This window comes from Scomber scombrus, chromosome 5, assembly GCF_963691925.1.
Source record: "Scomber scombrus chromosome 5, fScoSco1.1, whole genome shotgun sequence".
Taxonomy (NCBI): Eukaryota; Metazoa; Chordata; class Actinopteri; order Scombriformes; family Scombridae; genus Scomber; species Scomber scombrus.
Genome location: NC_084974.1, coordinates 12333091 through 12351549, shown reverse-complemented (window position 1 = coordinate 12351549; position 18459 = coordinate 12333091). Strand labels below are relative to the sequence as shown.

Below are 18459 nucleotides of genomic sequence, written 5' to 3'. Positions count from 1 at the left end.
AATACTCCTCTTGCTTTTGGAGGCATTCGATTGATGTCTGTGTCTCTTTTAACTCTGTATATATTTATACTCTCTTGTTATTGTATTGTATTGTGTTTTATTTTAATTTGTTTTTTGTTGACGTGGACCTGCGGAGGCGTCCATTAATAAAATATTATTATTATACACAAATATTTTGAAGTGACAGGCGACAATTTCACAAATCTAGGGTTACCACGCAGCTGTTGTCGTGGTTGCATGCCACACTCCAGCACTGTAGGGGGCGGTGCGACGGCGGAAACAGCATCATCCGGGTATTCGCTCAAATGGCGCTTGTCTAACGTTAGCGCATCTTTCTACGTAAAGCATCTTTTCTACGTAGCGCCCCCGTCCATTTAGTTGCAAGAGAGCGTTCCATCCGGCGTAGCTGCTCTCTGTGAATCCCACTGAACTGCGTCCATCGTGTGGCCGCCGTCGATCATCGTGCGTGTTGCAGCTAAGGAAGAAATCAACACAACGGGCAGCCTAAATATAAAAGGCTAAACAGTTGCTGAAGGAGAAATGTTTTGGTAGCTAAAAAGGCTGCAGTCGACGTAAAGAAATTGCCTCGGGAGTGAAGGTAGTAAGGTGTGTGGTGTTACGAGCATGTTCGTGTTTTTTTTTGTTAGCTTACTTAGCTACTATGCTAGTTTTTGTTAGCTCCCGGCTAGCTTAGCGCTTCATCCATGCTTTATTACAGAGAGGCAACATTTATCAACGTTGTTCAAACTTGCAGTGTGACTTGTATTAAAGTTAGTGTAATGCAACTTTTAGGCAGCGTTAAAAGTTTACAGAGCGGTAACATTAGCGGGTAGTTTGTTTCAGACTGGGAGCCATGTTGGAAAGCTAAAGTTGCAAAAAGGGTTCATTGTATCAAGGTCTATTTAAAACAACAGTCAGGAGCTCAAATGAACATTGAGTTATTTTGTTTTGCTGTAATAATTCCTTTTATTTATTTATACTGGCCATTAGAAAGTTATTTTATAATGCATTTACCAAATCCACTGTCCTCTTGCGCTGAAATGTAATTAAACGTTCATCTGAATATAATACGAATTTTTCAAAGTAGTTAAATTCAAAAGATATCGCTCAACGTTGCAGTCTTTTTAAAGATTTACTCCCTCTTTTTGTTACTGCAGCTCAACAGGAGAAAAGAGGTAAATGTTAATATGACTAACTCAGACTGCTGAAGCCTCATGAGCGTTAAATAAACAGTTAAATGCATTTTTTTGTACAAAATGACTGTGGACACACTGGATACTGGTCTCCATCACTTCAAAAATCTGAACCAGTTTTATTATTGCTCATTTAATACGTTGCACATACAGGGGATTAACCGTGGTGTTGTGGTACATAGTCAAAGAAGAGAGGGTGAAATAAATTACAAGTAGCTATTCAAAGTAGGAAACAAACACAACTACCATAAAATACAGGTGAAGATAGTAAAAATGGTGGTAACCAGGAATGTGAAAAATATTCACAGTATAAATTGTACATGTAATGCATAAAATAACTGTAGACACACTGTATTTTGGACCTCATCAACTAAGTAGAGTTCCCCATCAAATTAGATACAATCCTAAGTGCATCTGTTTATTAGTTGTGATTTTAGGGACTTGATGATAGACAGACTCAAAGCTCTTGGGACAAGTGGAATCAGAAATGTATTTTTAATTCTTTGTTTGTTGTGATGTTTGTAGTTGTGAGGTACCATGGCAGCTACCTTCCCCTATAGAGGAGTCCCTCCAGGGATGCCACCAGGTGTACCCCCTCCTGCACCGGTCCCAGACTTCATGTCTGAGGAAAAACTGCAAGAGAAAGGTATGTCAGGTTTCACTCAATGCATTTATGTTTATGTATGGTGTTTATAAAAAGTGTATATCACAAATGGATGTGGTCATTCTTGTTGTTTATCAAGTTGTCTTCTGACTCTACAGCAAGGAAATGGCAGCAGTTGCAGGCAAAGCGCTACTCCGAAAAGAGAAAGTTTGGCTTTGTGGATGCTCAGAAGGAAGACATGCCACCTGAACATGTCCGCAAGATCATCAGGGACCATGGAGACATGACCAACAGAAAGTTTCGTCATGACAAGAGGGTCTACCTCGGGTAAATATAGATTAATAGAATAATAAATATGTCTACGGGAAACTCAAAATATACAGTACCAGTCAAAAGTTTGAAACTTTCTCATTCAAGAGAATTGAAAGGTATGTCCAAACATTTGACTGATACTGTAAATTGGTATACCTTTTTTCCAGATGTACTCAGGTTATAATCTTATGTGCATGGAAGCTAAATATTGGTTTGGTTAATATATTTTCATAAGATTGCTCACTGATTGAGGACATTAATCACCACTGCCCAACCTCATCCTGTGTCTTTCTCTTTGTTGAACAGTGCCCTCAAGTACATGCCCCATGCAGTGTTGAAACTGCTGGAGAACATGCCTATGCCCTGGGAGCAGATCCGAGATGTGCCTGTCCTGTACCACATCACAGGAGCCATTTCATTTGTTAATGAAATCCCTTGGGTTATAGAGCCGGTCTACATTGCTCAGTGGGGGTAAGAGTGTCACTATGTTATGTAGTGACATTTTTAGTTCATTGTACACATACATTTGTGATATGCACAGCAAACATACTGTGCTCATTTGTTTTTCTAACACACCTAATCACTGGTATTCTTTCTTCTCCTCTTAGCACTATGTGGATCATGATGCGTCGTGAGAAGCGTGACCGTCGACACTTCAAAAGGATGCGCTTTCCACCATTTGATGATGAGGAGCCGCCGCTGGACTACGCTGACAACATCCTTGACGTGGAACCACTGGAGGCCATTCAGATGGAGCTGGACCCCGAGGAGGATGGCTCAGTGGTGGAGTGGTTCTATGAACACCAGCCCCTCAAAGACACTGCCAAGTAAGCCTTTTTTTCTTTATGAGACTACCATTTAGTTTATTTTTTTTTAAAAAGACACGTAGCTGCTCTGAATCTGGTAAAGTAATGACTCCTTTTTTGTCCTTCAGGTTTGTAAATGGCACCACCTACCGTCGCTGGCAGTTCACACTGCCCATGATGTCCACACTGTACCGACTGGCCAACCAGCTGCTGACAGACCTGGTGGATTTCAACTACTTTTATCTGTTTGACCTCAAGGCTTTCTTCACTTCTAAGGCCTTAAATATGGCCATCCCTGGAGGACCTAAGTTTGAGCCCCTGGTCCGCGACATTAACCTCCAGTAAGAACTTCCTGCCTTAAATAAATGATAAACTGACTGATTTTATACTTTTAAATCTCCTGGATTGTGGAAGCCGCTTGGCACAGCCACCATTTGCAGGCTCATAAATGTTAAAACATGGGGTGGAGATGTTTTCCTGCATCTTATTTTCAGAAGATGCATGAAGTATGTCTTGTATTTGTTAGAATAGTAATCATGTTTCACCCCTTTTTTTTTAAAAAACAACCTGCACAAACTGATGCAAGATGCTTTGTGCTGGAGCTGATCCCTCTCTTAATTTCCTATAGGGATGAAGACTGGAATGAGTTCAATGACATCAACAAGATCATCATCAGACAGCCTATCAGGACAGAGTACAAAATTGCATTCCCGTACCTGTACAACAACTTGCCGCACCACGTCCACCTCACCTGGTAAGCAACGAATAATTGGCTCTTTAAAGTTGCAGTTCACTGAGACAATACTGATAACCCATTATTATAATTATTACATTTAGATGTCAAAACACTCAAAGATTTAATAACATGTTCAGATGTTTTGGAGTGTCAGCAAAAACTATTCTTAACAGTAAACAATGTGTTACTTTATATTTTGTTCTATTAAAAGAAAAGGAAATTCTATCTAATCAAAATTAAGTGAATTTTGTGGTTGAAAAATTCACATCAGAGTGAAAAACGACATTAAGATGTAATTCTGTGTGAAATGCAACTGAACTTTTTTTAATTGAGTTACTAAATTTACATATCTTTTTTTGGCTGTAAGAAATAAATTGACACATGACTTTTCCTCCGCAGGTACCACACACCCAATGTGGTGTTTATCAAGACAGAGGATCCAGATCTTCCGGCATTCTACTTTGACCCACTGATCAACCCCATTTCACACAGACATTCCGTCAAGGTTAGTGTGGTTGCTTGTCCTCCTCCTTCCTCTAGGAGCTGAGGAAAGCTAAATGTAATGTCTTCAAAATAAACTTCTGATGATGTTTTAAAGGGAAGTCCTCTTACAAAGGCGCACTTGCATTGGTCTGCTTGCCTGTGCGTAAGAACTGGAGGAATATTAAAATGAGTGTTGACTCTTTTATCACTGGCTGCAGCTGCAGTTGGCCCGTCAGCATTCAGATATTATAATTTTTTTATTATTACTTTTTTACTAAGTACTGTTCATATTGATTTAAGGTAAAAAAGCAAAATTAATGAGGTCTTATAAAGTCAGCACTCATAAAAGTCACACATTATATTGTTGTTGCTATTTCCTGTCTCCACTCAGAGTCAAGAGCCCCTGCCTGATGACGATGAAGAGTTTGAGCTAGCTGAGTACGTGGAGCCCTTCCTCAAGGAGACCCCACTCTACACAGACAACACTGCCAATGGCATTGCTCTGCTGTGGGCGCCAAGACCCTTCAACCTCCGCTCTGGCCGCACAAGAAGAGCCATTGATATCCCCCTGATCAAGAACTGGTGAGCAAAATATCAACATGTTAGAACAAATATTGTTATAATTTAAGAACAGATGCGTCAGTTCTGTGAACAGTTTTTAATTTGTTTCTCAGCATGATGTCAGTTTTTTTTTTTTTGTGGAAATTCTGAGTGGGATGTATTAAATTATTTTACAGGTACCGAGAGCATTGCCCTGCTGGACAGCCAGTGAAGGTGCGTGTGTCATACCAGAAACTGCTCAAGTACTATGTGCTCAACGCTCTCAAACACAGACCACCTAAGGCCCAGAAGAAGAGGTGAGCATCATTAGACTCTTAAACTGGATTTCTCATAGTCACATCTTCCTAATTTAATCATTTTAATGTGTTTTGCTCATCAAGTAGGTTTTTCTTTAAATATTTTTCCCTGTTTGGCTTCCAGGTATCTATTCCGCTCCTTCAAGGCAACCAAGTTCTTTCAGTCTACCAAGCTGGACTGGGTTGAGGTGGGCCTGCAGGTTTGCAGACAGGGCTACAACATGCTCAATCTGCTTATCCACCGTAAGAACCTGAACTACCTACATCTTGACTACAACTTCAACCTGAAGCCCGTCAAGACACTGACAACCAAGGTACAGGCCAAACCCTCCTATGCATTTGACATGTAGCAAATGCTTTAATATAGAGCCACAAGACTTTATATTACCTGTATTTGGTCTGTCTTTTGTGGTTTCATGCATGAAAAACATAAAATCTGACGTTCAAACTTTCTGTGATTTCCGTGAAGCTAAAAATGTTTGCTGTCTTTTTATTGTTAAATAATTTTCTAACTCTAATCTCATTCCAAGTACCATCTGTTGTTTTATAACCAGTGTTGACCTAACATTGTGTTCTTGTTTCTATCCCTGCAGGAGCGTAAAAAGTCCAGATTCGGTAATGCCTTCCACTTGTGCAGAGAGGTGCTGCGTCTCAGCAAGCTGGTGGTGGACAGCCATGTGCAGTACAGACTGGGAAATGTTGATGCCTTCCAGGTTAGTTCAGCAACACATTTCTCACAATACAGCCCATCTGTTAGCCAGCTACACTAACATACATTATTCATTTTCTCCCTGAATGTGTAAATTCAGCAACTTAATGACTGCACAAACAGAGCCACAGAGAACATCTGAGTGTTTGGTGTTTCTATCATTATTCAGAAGCTTTTTCTTTCAATAGGATACACCGGGTTAATCATTCAAAACTAAGCTACAGTCCTTAGGTTAGCCAATTTGCCGGGTTCATAGAAGTCACACTCTGTAAAACACAAAGACACTTTTAAGCAATGAATGGCTGTGATAAACATTTTTCTCTTCTGTTATGTTTGGTCCTTTTCTCTACCGGAGAATCAAAGTGTGGTTAGTCCTGTCTGTTGGCGTCACTGACTGGTGCTGTTTAGCGATTATCCCACACAGTGATTTCATACTTGGCTAATTGCAGAACTGTCTCTATTGTAGTTGGCTGATGGACTGCAGTACATCTTCGCTCATGTGGGGCAGCTGACCGGCATGTACCGCTACAAGTACAAGCTGATGAGACAAATCCGCATGTGCAAAGATCTGAAGCATCTAATCTACTACCGGTTCAACACTGTAAGTACTACTTTTTGGTCTGCCAACAGTTGGATATCCTCAGAAAGAATTCATTTTCCCACAAACCACAGTAAAATTTTAGCATGTCACACTGCTATTGTGCTTTAAGTTTTATGTGTGGGCCTTATGTGTTTGTTTCATCAGGGTCCTGTGGGCAAAGGTCCAGGATGTGGCTTCTGGGCTCCTGGTTGGAGAGTGTGGTTGTTCTTCATGAGGGGCATCACTCCACTGTTGGAGAGGTGGCTGGGAAATCTGCTGGCCAGGCAGTTTGAAGGTTTGTGTTTTTCTTTTTTGGAGGAACAAAGTAGTGTAATGGTGCACAGTTACAAGTTTGTGTTGGGAGGAGTTTTAAGCAAATATGTTTTCGATTACACCAACAGGACGTCACTCCAAGGGTGTTGCCAAGACAGTGACTAAACAGCGTGTGGAGTCTCACTTTGACCTGGAGCTGCGTGCAGCTGTAATGCACGACATCTTGGACATGATGCCTGAGGGCATCAAACAAAACAAGGCCAGAACCATCCTGCAGCACCTGAGTGAGTCCTGGAGGTGCTGGAAGGCCAATATCCCCTGGAAGGTTAGTGTCTCACATAGATCAGCTCTGCTGTGGACACCTGTAGGAGAGAAATAATCTGTTGCTGAAAGACAGGAATTAATCAGCTTGAAGTGAAATGTTAACAGTGCCTACTTTTTATTGTTTTAGGTGCCAGGCCTGCCCACTCCCATCGAGAACATGATCCTGCGCTATGTTAAGGCCAAAGCAGACTGGTGGACCAACACGGCCCACTACAATCGTGAGCGTATCCGTCGTGGAGCCACTGTGGACAAAACTGTCTGCAAGAAGAACCTGGGAAGACTGACCCGTCTGTACCTGAAAGCTGAGCAGGAGAGACAGCACAACTACCTGAAGGTAAAAAACAGAAGAAAGTAGACACAGGAAATACAAAAAATCCTTTTCCAGTAAATACTACGATTTTATAGACTAAATACATGGACGGTTTTTTATTGATTACAGTTAGATTTCAGTGATCCCAAATTCACAAATGACAAGTAAATATTTGAATGTCCTCTTACAAAGGCGCACTTGCATTGGTCTGCTTGCCTGTGCGTAAGAACTGGAGGAATATTAAAATGAGTGGTGGCTTTTTATCACTGGCTGCAGCTGCAGTTGGTTGTTCACCATTCAAATATTGTTTCTAATATTTTATAGTAATTAGTTTCAAGTTAATATGGGATAATAGTACCATTACATCTTTATATCCAAACTACTTTTGCCCTGTTTCTTCACATTTTGCCATGTTTTCATTAAAGTGTTAATGTTCTGTCTACAGGACGGCCCCTACATCACAGCTGAAGAGGCGGTTGCCATTTACACCACCACTGTTCACTGGCTGGAGAGTCGGCGGTTCTCACCCATCCCCTTCCCTCCACTGTCATACAAACACGACACCAAGCTGCTCATCCTGGCTCTGGAAAGACTCAAGGAGGCGTACAGGTAAACACACTTAGAGCATTATCCGACTTCAAACATTAAGTGGGGACATTTGGGACTGGAGTTTGAAACTAGTAATAGCTATAATCTCTGTTAGCAGACCATCAGTACTTCACCTTGTTTGTAATGAGAGGAAGTGGTGCAATGTTTACTTGCATTGTCCCTATCAAATAAACCGGATAAAAAAATTAATTAGAGTGGGGAAAATATCTGCCAGAAAAGTTTTGCTTTATCAACTCTTTGTATGTGTATTCCAGCGTGAAGTCTCGTCTGAACCAGTCTCAGAGGGAAGAGCTCGGGCTGATAGAGCAGGCTTACGACAATCCCCACGAGGCTCTGTCCAGGATCAAACGTCACCTGCTCACTCAGAGAGCCTTCAAAGAGGTCAGGAACAAAATAACAGTTTCATACTCAAGATTTTCTCCTTTTTCTTTTTGTGATATTCCACAGGTTTATTTATAAACAGCAGAGATGCATACTTTAAAGGACAAAAAAAAAAGTTTTCTACAGCATTACTTGACAAATGAGTATTGATCTAAACAGCATAATTTGTATTTTTTAAAAATGTTTTATAATTTTGAAACCTCTGCAGGAAACGTGTGCCTCAAGCAGACTGTTGTAGCCTTTCATTTCTTTGCTGTCTTCACTGTTTGTTTTTACCCATATTATTCCACCTCTGCCAGTCTCATCACTTCTTCCTTCTTTTGTAGGTGGGTATTGAGTTCATGGACCTGTACAGCCATCTGGTGCCAGTGTATGACGTAGAGCCCCTGGAGAAGATCACTGACGCCTACCTCGACCAGTATCTGTGGTATGAGGCAGACAAGAGACGCCTGTTCCCACCCTGGATCAAACCTGCTGACACTGAACCACCACCGCTGCTGGTCTACAAGTGGTGCCAAGGTCAGGGCTCTGACTAGACTTGTTATTATAGATATAATAACATTGTGATGTTGTGGAAAAGTCTGATTTTTATTGTGTAATAGCCCAGTTTGCTTTGAAGTGGAATAAAAGTGTTGATGATAACATAGTCTTCAAATCCAGTCTACCATGTTCGAAGGACCAAAAGCTTAATTTCACCGGATGTCTTTCTCTTTATTCTCAATAGGCATCAACAACTTGCAGGACGTTTGGGAGACTGCGGAGGGAGAATGTAACGTTATGCTGGAGTCCCGCTACGAGAAGATGTACGAGAAAATTGATCTGACGTTGCTCAATAGGCTGCTGCGTCTTATCGTTGACCACAACATTGCTGATTACATGACGGCCAAGAACAATGTGGTCATCAACTACAAGGTAAACACACATTTATTTTACATTGTCTGATTTCTGTCATTTTTATATGATTCCATAGAAACTCTAAAATAAGTCATTTCTGGTTCAGTGTTTGTACATCTTTGAGCTACTGTTTAACATTTTTTATTGCTGTTTGTTCTAAAGTTGGGACTTTTTTGTGTCTCTTTTTTTAGGACATGAACCACACAAACTCATACGGTATCATCAGGGGGCTGCAGTTTGCCTCGTTCATTGTACAGTACTACGGCCTGGTGATGGACCTGCTGGTGCTGGGCCTGCACCGTGCCAGTGAGATGGCCGGGCCACCCCAGATGCCCAACGACTTCCTCAGCTTCCAGGACATACCCACAGAGAGCGCCCATCCAATCCGGCTGTACTGCCGCTACATCGACCGCATCCACATCTTCTTCAGGTGGGATTGGATCACTGAAATGATGAATGAAAGCGCTTCCTAACGTGTGGCTCTGGGGAAATATTTGCAATAGAAGTTTTTACAAAGTGCCTTGCCTTTTTTGAATTATTCAGTTTTGGTGCTTTGCTGATTTAATTAAAATTAGAAGTTATGACTCTTTTTATGTGTTCACCAGGTTCTCTGCTGACGAGGCCAGGGACCTCATTCAGAGGTATCTAACTGAGCACCCAGACCCCAACAACGAGAACATTGTGGGTTATAACAACAAGAAGTGCTGGCCTCGTGATGCCCGCATGAGACTGATGAAGCACGACGTCAACCTGTGAGTTCCATCTTTGACTTAAAACCAGTAATGTTAAGCATGAGAAACATATAACTTGTTTAACCAGGTTAGAGACAAATAGCTTAAACTTCTCTAATCTTAATTATTCCACAGTGGACGTGCAGTCTTCTGGGACATAAAGAACCGCTTGCCAAGATCAGTGACCACAGTCCAGTGGGAGAACAGCTTTGTGTCGGTCTACAGCAAAGACAACCCCAACCTACTCTTCAACATGTGTGGCTTTGAGTGCCGCATCCTGCCCAAGTGTCGCACCAGCTACGAGGAGTTCACTCACAAGGACGGCGTCTGGAACCTGCAGAACGAGGTGAGGAACTGATGCCCAAAATGAGAAAAAAAAGTTGTGCTGCTATGATTGCCATGACAATTTCAGATGTCTAAAGATATATATCCCTTTACCACACTGATACTTGTGTCTTTAAGTTCTCACATTGTTTTTTCATGTGCAGGTAACCAAAGAGAGGACAGCACAGTGTTTCCTGCGTGTGGACGATGAATCAATGCAGCGTTTCCACAACCGAGTGCGTCAGATCCTGATGGCCTCCGGATCAACCACATTCACCAAGGTCTGCAGACAGCTTCATCTAATATAATCTAGATTTCAGGGATGAATTAGAATAAAAATGTTTGATCACCAAATTATAATACTCATAATTTCTCCTCTTTTCCTGCAGATTGTGAACAAATGGAACACGGCTCTGATCGGCCTGATGACGTACTTCCGTGAAGCAGTCGTCAACACTCAGGAGCTCCTGGATCTGCTGGTCAAGTGTGAGAACAAGATCCAGACACGTATCAAGATCGGCCTTAACTCCAAAATGCCCAGTCGCTTCCCCCCTGTGGTCTTCTACACTCCCAAAGAGTTGGGTGGTCTTGGCATGTTGTCCATGGGCCACGTGCTGATTCCACAGTCAGACCTGCGGTGAGTCAGCATGCAGATTATTATTGTGATCTCTTGTCAGTTATTAATAGTCAGAGTCAGTATTATTTTGACAATTGGAGTTTAATTCTTGTCCCTCTCCACCAGGTGGTCTAAGCAGACAGATGTGGGCATCACCCACTTCAGGTCTGGAATGAGCCATGAAGAGGACCAGCTGATTCCTAACTTGTACCGTTACATTCAGCCGTGGGAAAGCGAGTTCATCGACTCCCAGAGAGTCTGGGCTGAGTACGCCCTCAAGAGGCAGGAAGCTATTGCTCAGAACCGGTATGGCCTGTAACAGATCAGCTGATCAGTGTTAACATTTCTTGGCGACATCTGCGTTATTTCAACAAATGTGAAATGGAAACTAAACGAGGCTAATAGCAGTATGTTTTCTGTGTTTCAGACGTCTGACTCTGGAGGATTTGGAGGACTCGTGGGACAGAGGAATCCCACGTATCAACACACTTTTCCAGAAGGACAGACACACACTGGCTTATGACAAAGGCTGGAGAGTCAGGACAGATTTCAAACAGTACCAGGTATGATGAAGACTACTTCGTTTATGGCCAAAATGATCAAGTGTACACCAAATAAATCAGGTTTTCTCTTAATAATTCATACAACATAACCCAAAGATTAAAGGTTAATTTGAGGCTGTAATACTCATTACACATTAGATAATAGTTTTCATTTTCCAAAAATGAAAACTCAGTAAATGCCAACATGGAACCACATATTAATACGTATCTGATTGTGATTGCAGGTGCTGAAGCAGAATCCGTTCTGGTGGACCCACCAGAGGCACGACGGCAAACTCTGGAATCTGAACAACTACCGCACAGACATGATACAGGCTCTTGGCGGTGTGGAGGGCATCCTGGAGCACACGCTCTTCAAAGGCACCTATTTCCCTACCTGGGAGGGTCTCTTCTGGTGAGAACACTTTCACTCTGAAAAGTGTATTTTCCTCTCTGTCTTGGTGGTACTTGTTTAAGTTATGAATTTGTTTTATATCAAATGCATAAAAATGGAATCAATTGTCTTTCTGTGCTTTAGGGAGAAGGCAAGTGGCTTTGAAGAGTCCATGAAGTGGAAGAAGCTGACTAATGCCCAGAGGTCTGGTCTCAACCAAATCCCCAACCGTCGCTTCACACTTTGGTGGTCGCCCACAATCAACAGAGCCAACGTTAGTCCAACCAGCTGTTGAAAAATATCTCTTCACAATCAAAGAGGGAAAAGTCAAGAATGTCTTAAACTTGTGCACTAGCTTATAGATTTTCTCCTCTTCTTTAGGTGTACGTGGGTTTCCAGGTGCAGCTTGACCTGACTGGTATCTTCATGCACGGCAAGATCCCCACACTGAAGATCTCCCTCATTCAGATCTTTAGGGCTCACTTGTGGCAGAAGATTCACGAGAGCATTGTTATGGATCTCTGTCAGGTAGGTTTTACCCGTGTGTGGACTGGATCATCCCACAGCACAAAAGGGAATTAAAAAAGGGGAATTTCAGCGTCAAATGTTTACAGTGATGCCATACCGCTGCTAAGAAAATAAACAACTGTTTGCCAACTCATTCTTTCCACAGTGTGAATAAGTTTTGTCTTTTTGTTTTCAGGTGTTTGACCAGGAGCTGGATGCTCTTGAGATTGAGACTGTGCAGAAGGAGACCATTCACCCCAGGAAGTCATACAAGATGAACTCGTCCTGCGCTGACATCCTCCTCTTTGCGTCATACAAGTGGAACGTCTCTCGGCCGTCTCTGCTTGCTGACTCAAAGTATGACTTCTGAAACTATATTTACATGACTCAAGTGACTTGATCACTGAATACATAAAAACTGTTGGACACCAGGTGATTTGAAAATGGTGTCTGGTCTTTGTAAACTCTCAAACTGTCATCATGAAAGTTTTCTGAGAGTCCATTGTCTAATCTTGTATTAATTAAAGTGTGCACTTCTTCCTGCAGAGATGTGATGGACAGCACCACCACACAGAAGTACTGGATTGACATTCAGCTGCGCTGGGGTGACTATGACTCACATGACATCGAGCGCTACGCCAGGGCCAAGTTCCTGGACTACACCACAGACAACATGAGTATCTACCCCTCCCCAACAGGAGTGCTCATTGCTATCGACCTGGCCTACAATCTCCACAGGTTAGGACTGTTAAGAGCATGAATACGTGATCAGCTATCATTGCAGATATTTAGTTAATTGACTTAAATATTGTTGAAGAAAAGTCACTCAAGTCCTTGTTCAAAGTTTGCTGTGGTGTTGGATGTTTATTGATATCACGGGATACAGGTGTGCACACTGACACAGAGTGGGTCTGAGACAGTGGACTGATTCAGAGCAAATGAAATGGTGGCACTTTATACAGTAAGACCAAGGAAGTGATCAGCAAAGAAACAAAAGGCAGGAATGGAGAGCATAGCAAGTTTGGTTGTTGAAGGAGACAGACGTCTGTCCTTTGTTTTAAAGAGTGCATGTGTTATAGGTGTCTAAAAATAAATTATGAAAATTGTCAGACCAATGTTGACAGCATTGCCTGGATTTTGGCATCTACTTGTCAACAAGTATGTTTTGCAGTAGTGTTTGAAGTCCTGACACAAGCTTCCTAACTTGTTTTACATGAGCATCACATTCTGCTATAGTTATTTACATCCTGTTAAAAAGGTGCTGTTTAGTAAATGTACTGTGACATCCCCGTTGACTGTTTACTAAGAAAAACAATATCAACGCAGTCTTTAACTCATTCCCTCTCTTCTTGTAGTGCTTATGGTAACTGGTTCCCTGGAAGCAAGCCTCTGATCCAGCAGGCCATGGCCAAGATCATGAAGGCCAATCCTGCCCTGTATGTGCTCAGAGAGCGCATCCGCAAAGGTCTGCAGCTGTACTCCTCAGAGCCCACTGAGCCGTACCTGTCCTCACAGAACTATGGGGAACTCTTCTCCAACCAGATTATCTGGTTCGTAGATGACACCAATGTCTACAGAGTCACCATCCACAAGGTGAGAGACTGTCATGCGTTTAGTGGTCCTTGTATGCTGCTTTTGCACGAAGATAAAGAAACACTAAGCCCATGAATTTTGTCACATGTATTCTTCATCTCTCTCATCAGACCTTTGAGGGTAACTTGACCACGAAGCCCATCAATGGAGCTATTTTCATCTTCAACCCCAGAACCGGACAGCTCTTCCTCAAGATCATTCACACCTCTGTGTGGGCTGGACAGAAACGTCTGGGACAGGTACAGCCCCGCTCTACCACTAGTAAAATCACCAGCTGTGTTTTTCATATTGACTTATTCTGAGCCTTGTGTTTGATTTGATTCCTCATTCAGTACCGACTCTAATTTACTTCTTACTATGGTTAATTTCAAGACAAATTGTGTGTTTTGGAAATAGGCTGTCATTACAATCACATTTTTATATCTGGTGTTTATTTGAGCCTTATCAGTGCTGACTGTAATACTGTTAAATTAGTTTGGAATAACTTTTTAATTATATCATATCGGGTGTATCGGTGAATGTGGCAGATATGTTTACTGTAGTCAGTAAGTCCATAGTCCTAACACTTACCCTCACACCTTTTTATCCTTTTGAACTAACTATATACATGTTTGGCACTGTTGTTGTCTCTTCCTAGTGTCTAACGTCACTCTTGCGTTATCTCTGTAGTTGGCCAAATGGAAGACAGCTGAAGAAGTAGCTGCCCTGATCCGCTCCCTCCCTGTGGAAGAGCAACCGAAACAGATCATTGTAACAAGAAAGGGCATGCTGGACCCTCTGGAGGTGAGGCTGACATGTTAAATACTGTTGCAATGATGAGAACTCCTGATGGGTCATCTGTTTTATTTCTGCTGGTTCGATTTCAGTGTTTTCCAGTTCTAATACTCTTGTTCTCTGTCCGCAGGTCCACTTGCTCGACTTCCCCAACATTGTGATCAAGGGCTCGGAGTTGCAGCTGCCCTTCCAGGCCTGTCTGAAGGTGGAGAAGTTTGGAGACCTCATCCTGAAAGCTACAGAGCCTCAGATGGTGCTGTTCAATCTGTATGATGACTGGCTCAAGACCATCTCGTCTTACACAGTGAGTTTTACTCCATCCCGTAAGCCCAGCGAGTCTTATTTTTATATCCCTGTATTGAATCTCTATAGAAGTTTCCCTGAAGTTTGTTTTCACAAAGTGATTTTAAAGGAAATGAATGCTCAACTCATTAGGATGCATTTATTTTTAGAGACTCCTTAACTCATTCCCCTGTGTAAGTAGCGTTTGTTTGGTTGTCTGCTCCATCTCTAGGCCTTCTCCCGACTCATCCTGATCCTCAGAGCGCTCCATGTCAACAACGACCGTGCCAAGGTGATCCTGAAACCTGACAAGACAACCATCACTGAGCCACATCACATTTGGCCCACTCTCACTGACGAGGAGTGGATCAAGGTGGAAGTGCAACTCAAAGATCTCATTCTGGCTGACTATGGCAAAAAGAACAAGTAAGTAATATCCCCTTTTTTCCCCCTGTAACTTTATAGAAGAAAATAAAGCCAGACTTTGAATCGAACACTTCCTTTCTCTCTCCAGTGTGAACGTGGCCTCACTGACCCAGTCGGAAATCCGTGACATCATCCTGGGTATGGAGATCTCCGCTCCGTCACAGCAGCGCCAGCAAATCGCAGAAATTGAGAAGCAGACCAAAGAGCAGTCACAGCTCACAGCCACACAGACCCGCACTGTGAACAAGCACGGTGACGAGATCATCACCTCCACCACCTCAAACTACGAGACTCAGACCTTCTCCTCCAAGACCGAATGGAGGGTCAGGTATGCAGATGGAGTTCATAATCCATTAAGAAGAAACCTTCATAGATTATTGTAGTAAATGGTTAACAAAGCAGTGATGATTTAAGTGGTTTTGTTTTCCATCTCGGTTGGCTTAAATGTGTTCTTATACTTACTCCATCAGGGCCATATCTGCTGCCAACCTCCATCTCCGTACCAACCACATCTACGTGTCATCTGATGACATCAAGGAGACGGGCTACACCTACATCCTGCCCAAGAACGTCCTCAAGAAGTTCATCTGCATCTCAGATCTGCGAGCACAGGTATGTTTGGGGAGTTGTTACTATAGTTCACAGACAGACCATCTCTTAACATTTAACACCTGTTCTTGATGGTCCTTCATCACATCTGTGCAAAGTAAATAAAAGTCACTGCCTCTGTTGAAAGTAAGCATGATCTGCGTTGTTCCAGATCGCGGGATACCTGTACGGTACCAGTCCACCAGACAACCCCCAGGTGAAGGAGATCCGCTGTATCGTCATGGTACCACAGTGGGGGACGCACCAAACTGTCCACCTGCCCAACCAGCTGCCTGGACATGAATACCTTAAAGTAAGAGGCACACTTCTAGATCATTCTGAGCCTTTTGTGATGTTTATGCCGGCAATTTTTTCTTAACTTTTCAACTTTGCCCAAACAGGAGATGGAGCCTCTCGGCTGGATCCACACACAGCCTAATGAATCACCCCAGCTGTCCCCCCAGGATGTCACCACCCATGCTAAGGTCATGGCTGACAACCCCTCTTGGGATGGAGAGAAGACCATCATCATCACTTGCAGGTAGGCTTAACATCATTTTTTGGAAACATTTTATATGTTAAATTGACATTTTGTTTTTAAGTCAGTTATTACAGTGTCTCATAAGTTATTGTATTTCCTTTTTAATGTACAGTTAAAAAATCAATGCTGTTAAGACTTTGTTGCAAAAAAAAAATCATAAACATGCTTTTCCTTGTGGGGTCTGCTGGTTAAATGGCACTAAAAAGCATTTTACGTCTGATTTTCAGCTTCACACCAGGCTCCTGCACACTCACAGCCTACAAACTGACACCCAGCGGCTACGAGTGGGGTCGACAGAACACAGACAAAGGCAACAACCCTAAAGGTTACCTGCCATCCCACTATGAGAGAGTGCAGATGTTGCTTTCTGATCGTTTCCTGGGCTTCTTCATGGTCCCTGGTCAAGTCTCCTGGAACTACAACTTCATGGGTCAGTAGACGTGATTTTACTTGCAAAATGATTCTGCTTCAGAGTTTGAATGTATAATGGAGATATGATAACGTCCGCCTCTGTCATCGCCTCAGTAATGCAGTTCATCTGTGACAGAAGTCAGTGCCATACATTGATATTTCTGCTCATGCCTGTGTCAATTTATTGATTTTTAACTGCAAAGCCCTGCTTCACAGCTGAAAATCATCATTGACTTCCTCAACAGGGAAATACACAGTAGTTTATCATGCAAAATATAAACAATGTCAAAGGCAAAACTTTAACTTTTAAAGGACAGTTTTTCAGGAATGACTGAAAACAGTCAGGTGCCCAGTGAACATGGAAACACACCCTTTATAATGCACTTACATTGTGAGTTATGGGGGCCAACGTTCAGAGTCGTCCTTCTGTGCAAAAACATATTTAAAAGTTTATCTGAAGGTGATATAAAACTTCAGATAAACTTTTACATTTAGTCGAATAGATAAGTGCCAAAGTCTTCTCTTTTGGTTACTTTACCTCCACTACAGCTCTTAAGGGAAACACAAAGAGGGAATTTTATTCTAAACAGACTCAGACCCATGTGACAGATATCCACTTAATATGGCTAACTCAGGCTGTTGAATCATCATATTAGCCTCACATCAACTTTTAAATGCATTTTTGCACAAAATATGTGCTGATATCATTTGCATTGTAAGTGCTTTTGAAGGGGAAGTTTTAATATCCAGGAGGAATGATACAGGAAGGAAAATCCCTTTGTGTTCATTTGGATGCCCGACTTGTTTTAAAACACTAGAAAAACTGTCCTTTTAAATTGTGTACATGACTGCTCAGACCATTCATGCAGGATTGTCAGAATAAACATCTTAAACTCACCATTAACCAAACCAACATTGACTTTTCTTACGACAGGTGTGCGTCACGACCCCAACATGAAGTACGACCTGCAGCTGGCCAACCCCAAGGAGTTCTACCACGAAGTCCACAGGCCCTCACACTTCCTAAACTTCGCCTCACTGCAGGAGGGTGAGATCTATAACGCCGACCGCGAGGACATGTTCGGCTGAGCGCGGGTGGACGTTCTGCTCTCGACACATTTTGTAGATAGCTCTGTCAGAATCATGTGGAGCCGGTCCAGAAAAGCCTGTGTAATATTTCTATTGAACACATGTAACTGTTGTTTGGAAATTTTTATGTAAAGGCGAAAGGATGTTTTTAGGAATTGTGTTTTTTCTACAAAGTTTTTGTTCCCCTTTCATGTCAACTCTTCCCTCACTTTAGTACAGCTTCTGTATGAACAAGCAGTCTTTACTTTGTTTGTGGCATCCGGTTTGTTTGAGCATATGTGCATTTGTGTGTAGTTTTCAGTACACAATACTTTGCTGTAATATTTGATGAGTAACATTGTTAAAAAGGGTAAAAATGACTTAATTTTCCCTTTTTTTTTGAGTAATGAAATTGAAAGTTGTATTTCCATGCCAGTAATACCCTGTTAGTTGATGTACTTTACATTGTACTGTACATCCTGTGACATTGAAGCCTGGGTTTAAATAAAGATCACCTTTTTTTTTATAAACATTTGTGATGTGTTTGGTGTTTTTTTTTTTGCTGTCATTTTAACTTGTGTAACCAGACAA

General features: G+C 42.1%; 1 protein-coding gene across 1 annotated transcript; it reads left to right on the top strand.

Moving 5' to 3' along the window:
* The first annotated feature begins 453 nt into the window (after nucleotides 1-453).
* prpf8 (pre-mRNA processing factor 8) lies at nucleotides 454-18402 on the top strand. Its single transcript, XM_062418705.1, has 43 exons — nucleotides 454-606; nucleotides 1719-1839; nucleotides 1956-2124; nucleotides 2416-2580; nucleotides 2718-2936; nucleotides 3044-3256; nucleotides 3544-3669; nucleotides 4051-4156; nucleotides 4526-4716; nucleotides 4872-4991; nucleotides 5116-5305; nucleotides 5585-5704; nucleotides 6167-6301; nucleotides 6446-6575; nucleotides 6682-6878; nucleotides 7005-7211; nucleotides 7633-7796; nucleotides 8051-8177; nucleotides 8504-8696; nucleotides 8902-9089; nucleotides 9263-9501; nucleotides 9677-9823; nucleotides 9938-10148; nucleotides 10291-10407; nucleotides 10516-10763; nucleotides 10869-11048; nucleotides 11170-11305; nucleotides 11530-11699; nucleotides 11823-11952; nucleotides 12060-12206; nucleotides 12382-12542; nucleotides 12732-12923; nucleotides 13541-13778; nucleotides 13889-14017; nucleotides 14448-14561; nucleotides 14683-14856; nucleotides 15067-15260; nucleotides 15349-15588; nucleotides 15731-15872; nucleotides 16021-16161; nucleotides 16250-16389; nucleotides 16617-16819; nucleotides 17735-18402. The coding sequence occupies exons 2-43, from the start codon at nucleotides 1731-1733 to the stop codon at nucleotides 17887-17889; spliced, it is 7017 nt and encodes a 2338-aa protein (XP_062274689.1). The 5' UTR covers nucleotides 454-606; nucleotides 1719-1730; the 3' UTR covers nucleotides 17890-18402.
* The last annotated feature ends 57 nt before the right edge of the window (nucleotides 18403-18459 follow it).

Excerpts from the sequence above, each read along its gene's own strand:
- prpf8 (XM_062418705.1), top strand. The coding sequence starts at position 1,731 with ATGGCAGCTACCTTCCCCTATAGAGGAGTCCCTCCAGGGATGCCACCA. Across the intron at positions 2,937-3,043 it reads CCCCTCAAAGACACTGCCAA|GTTTGTAAATGGCACCACCT; the intron begins GTAAGCCTTTTT and ends TTTGTCCTTCAG. Across the intron at positions 11,953-12,059 it reads CCACAATCAACAGAGCCAAC|GTGTACGTGGGTTTCCAGGT; the intron begins GTTAGTCCAACC and ends CCTCTTCTTTAG.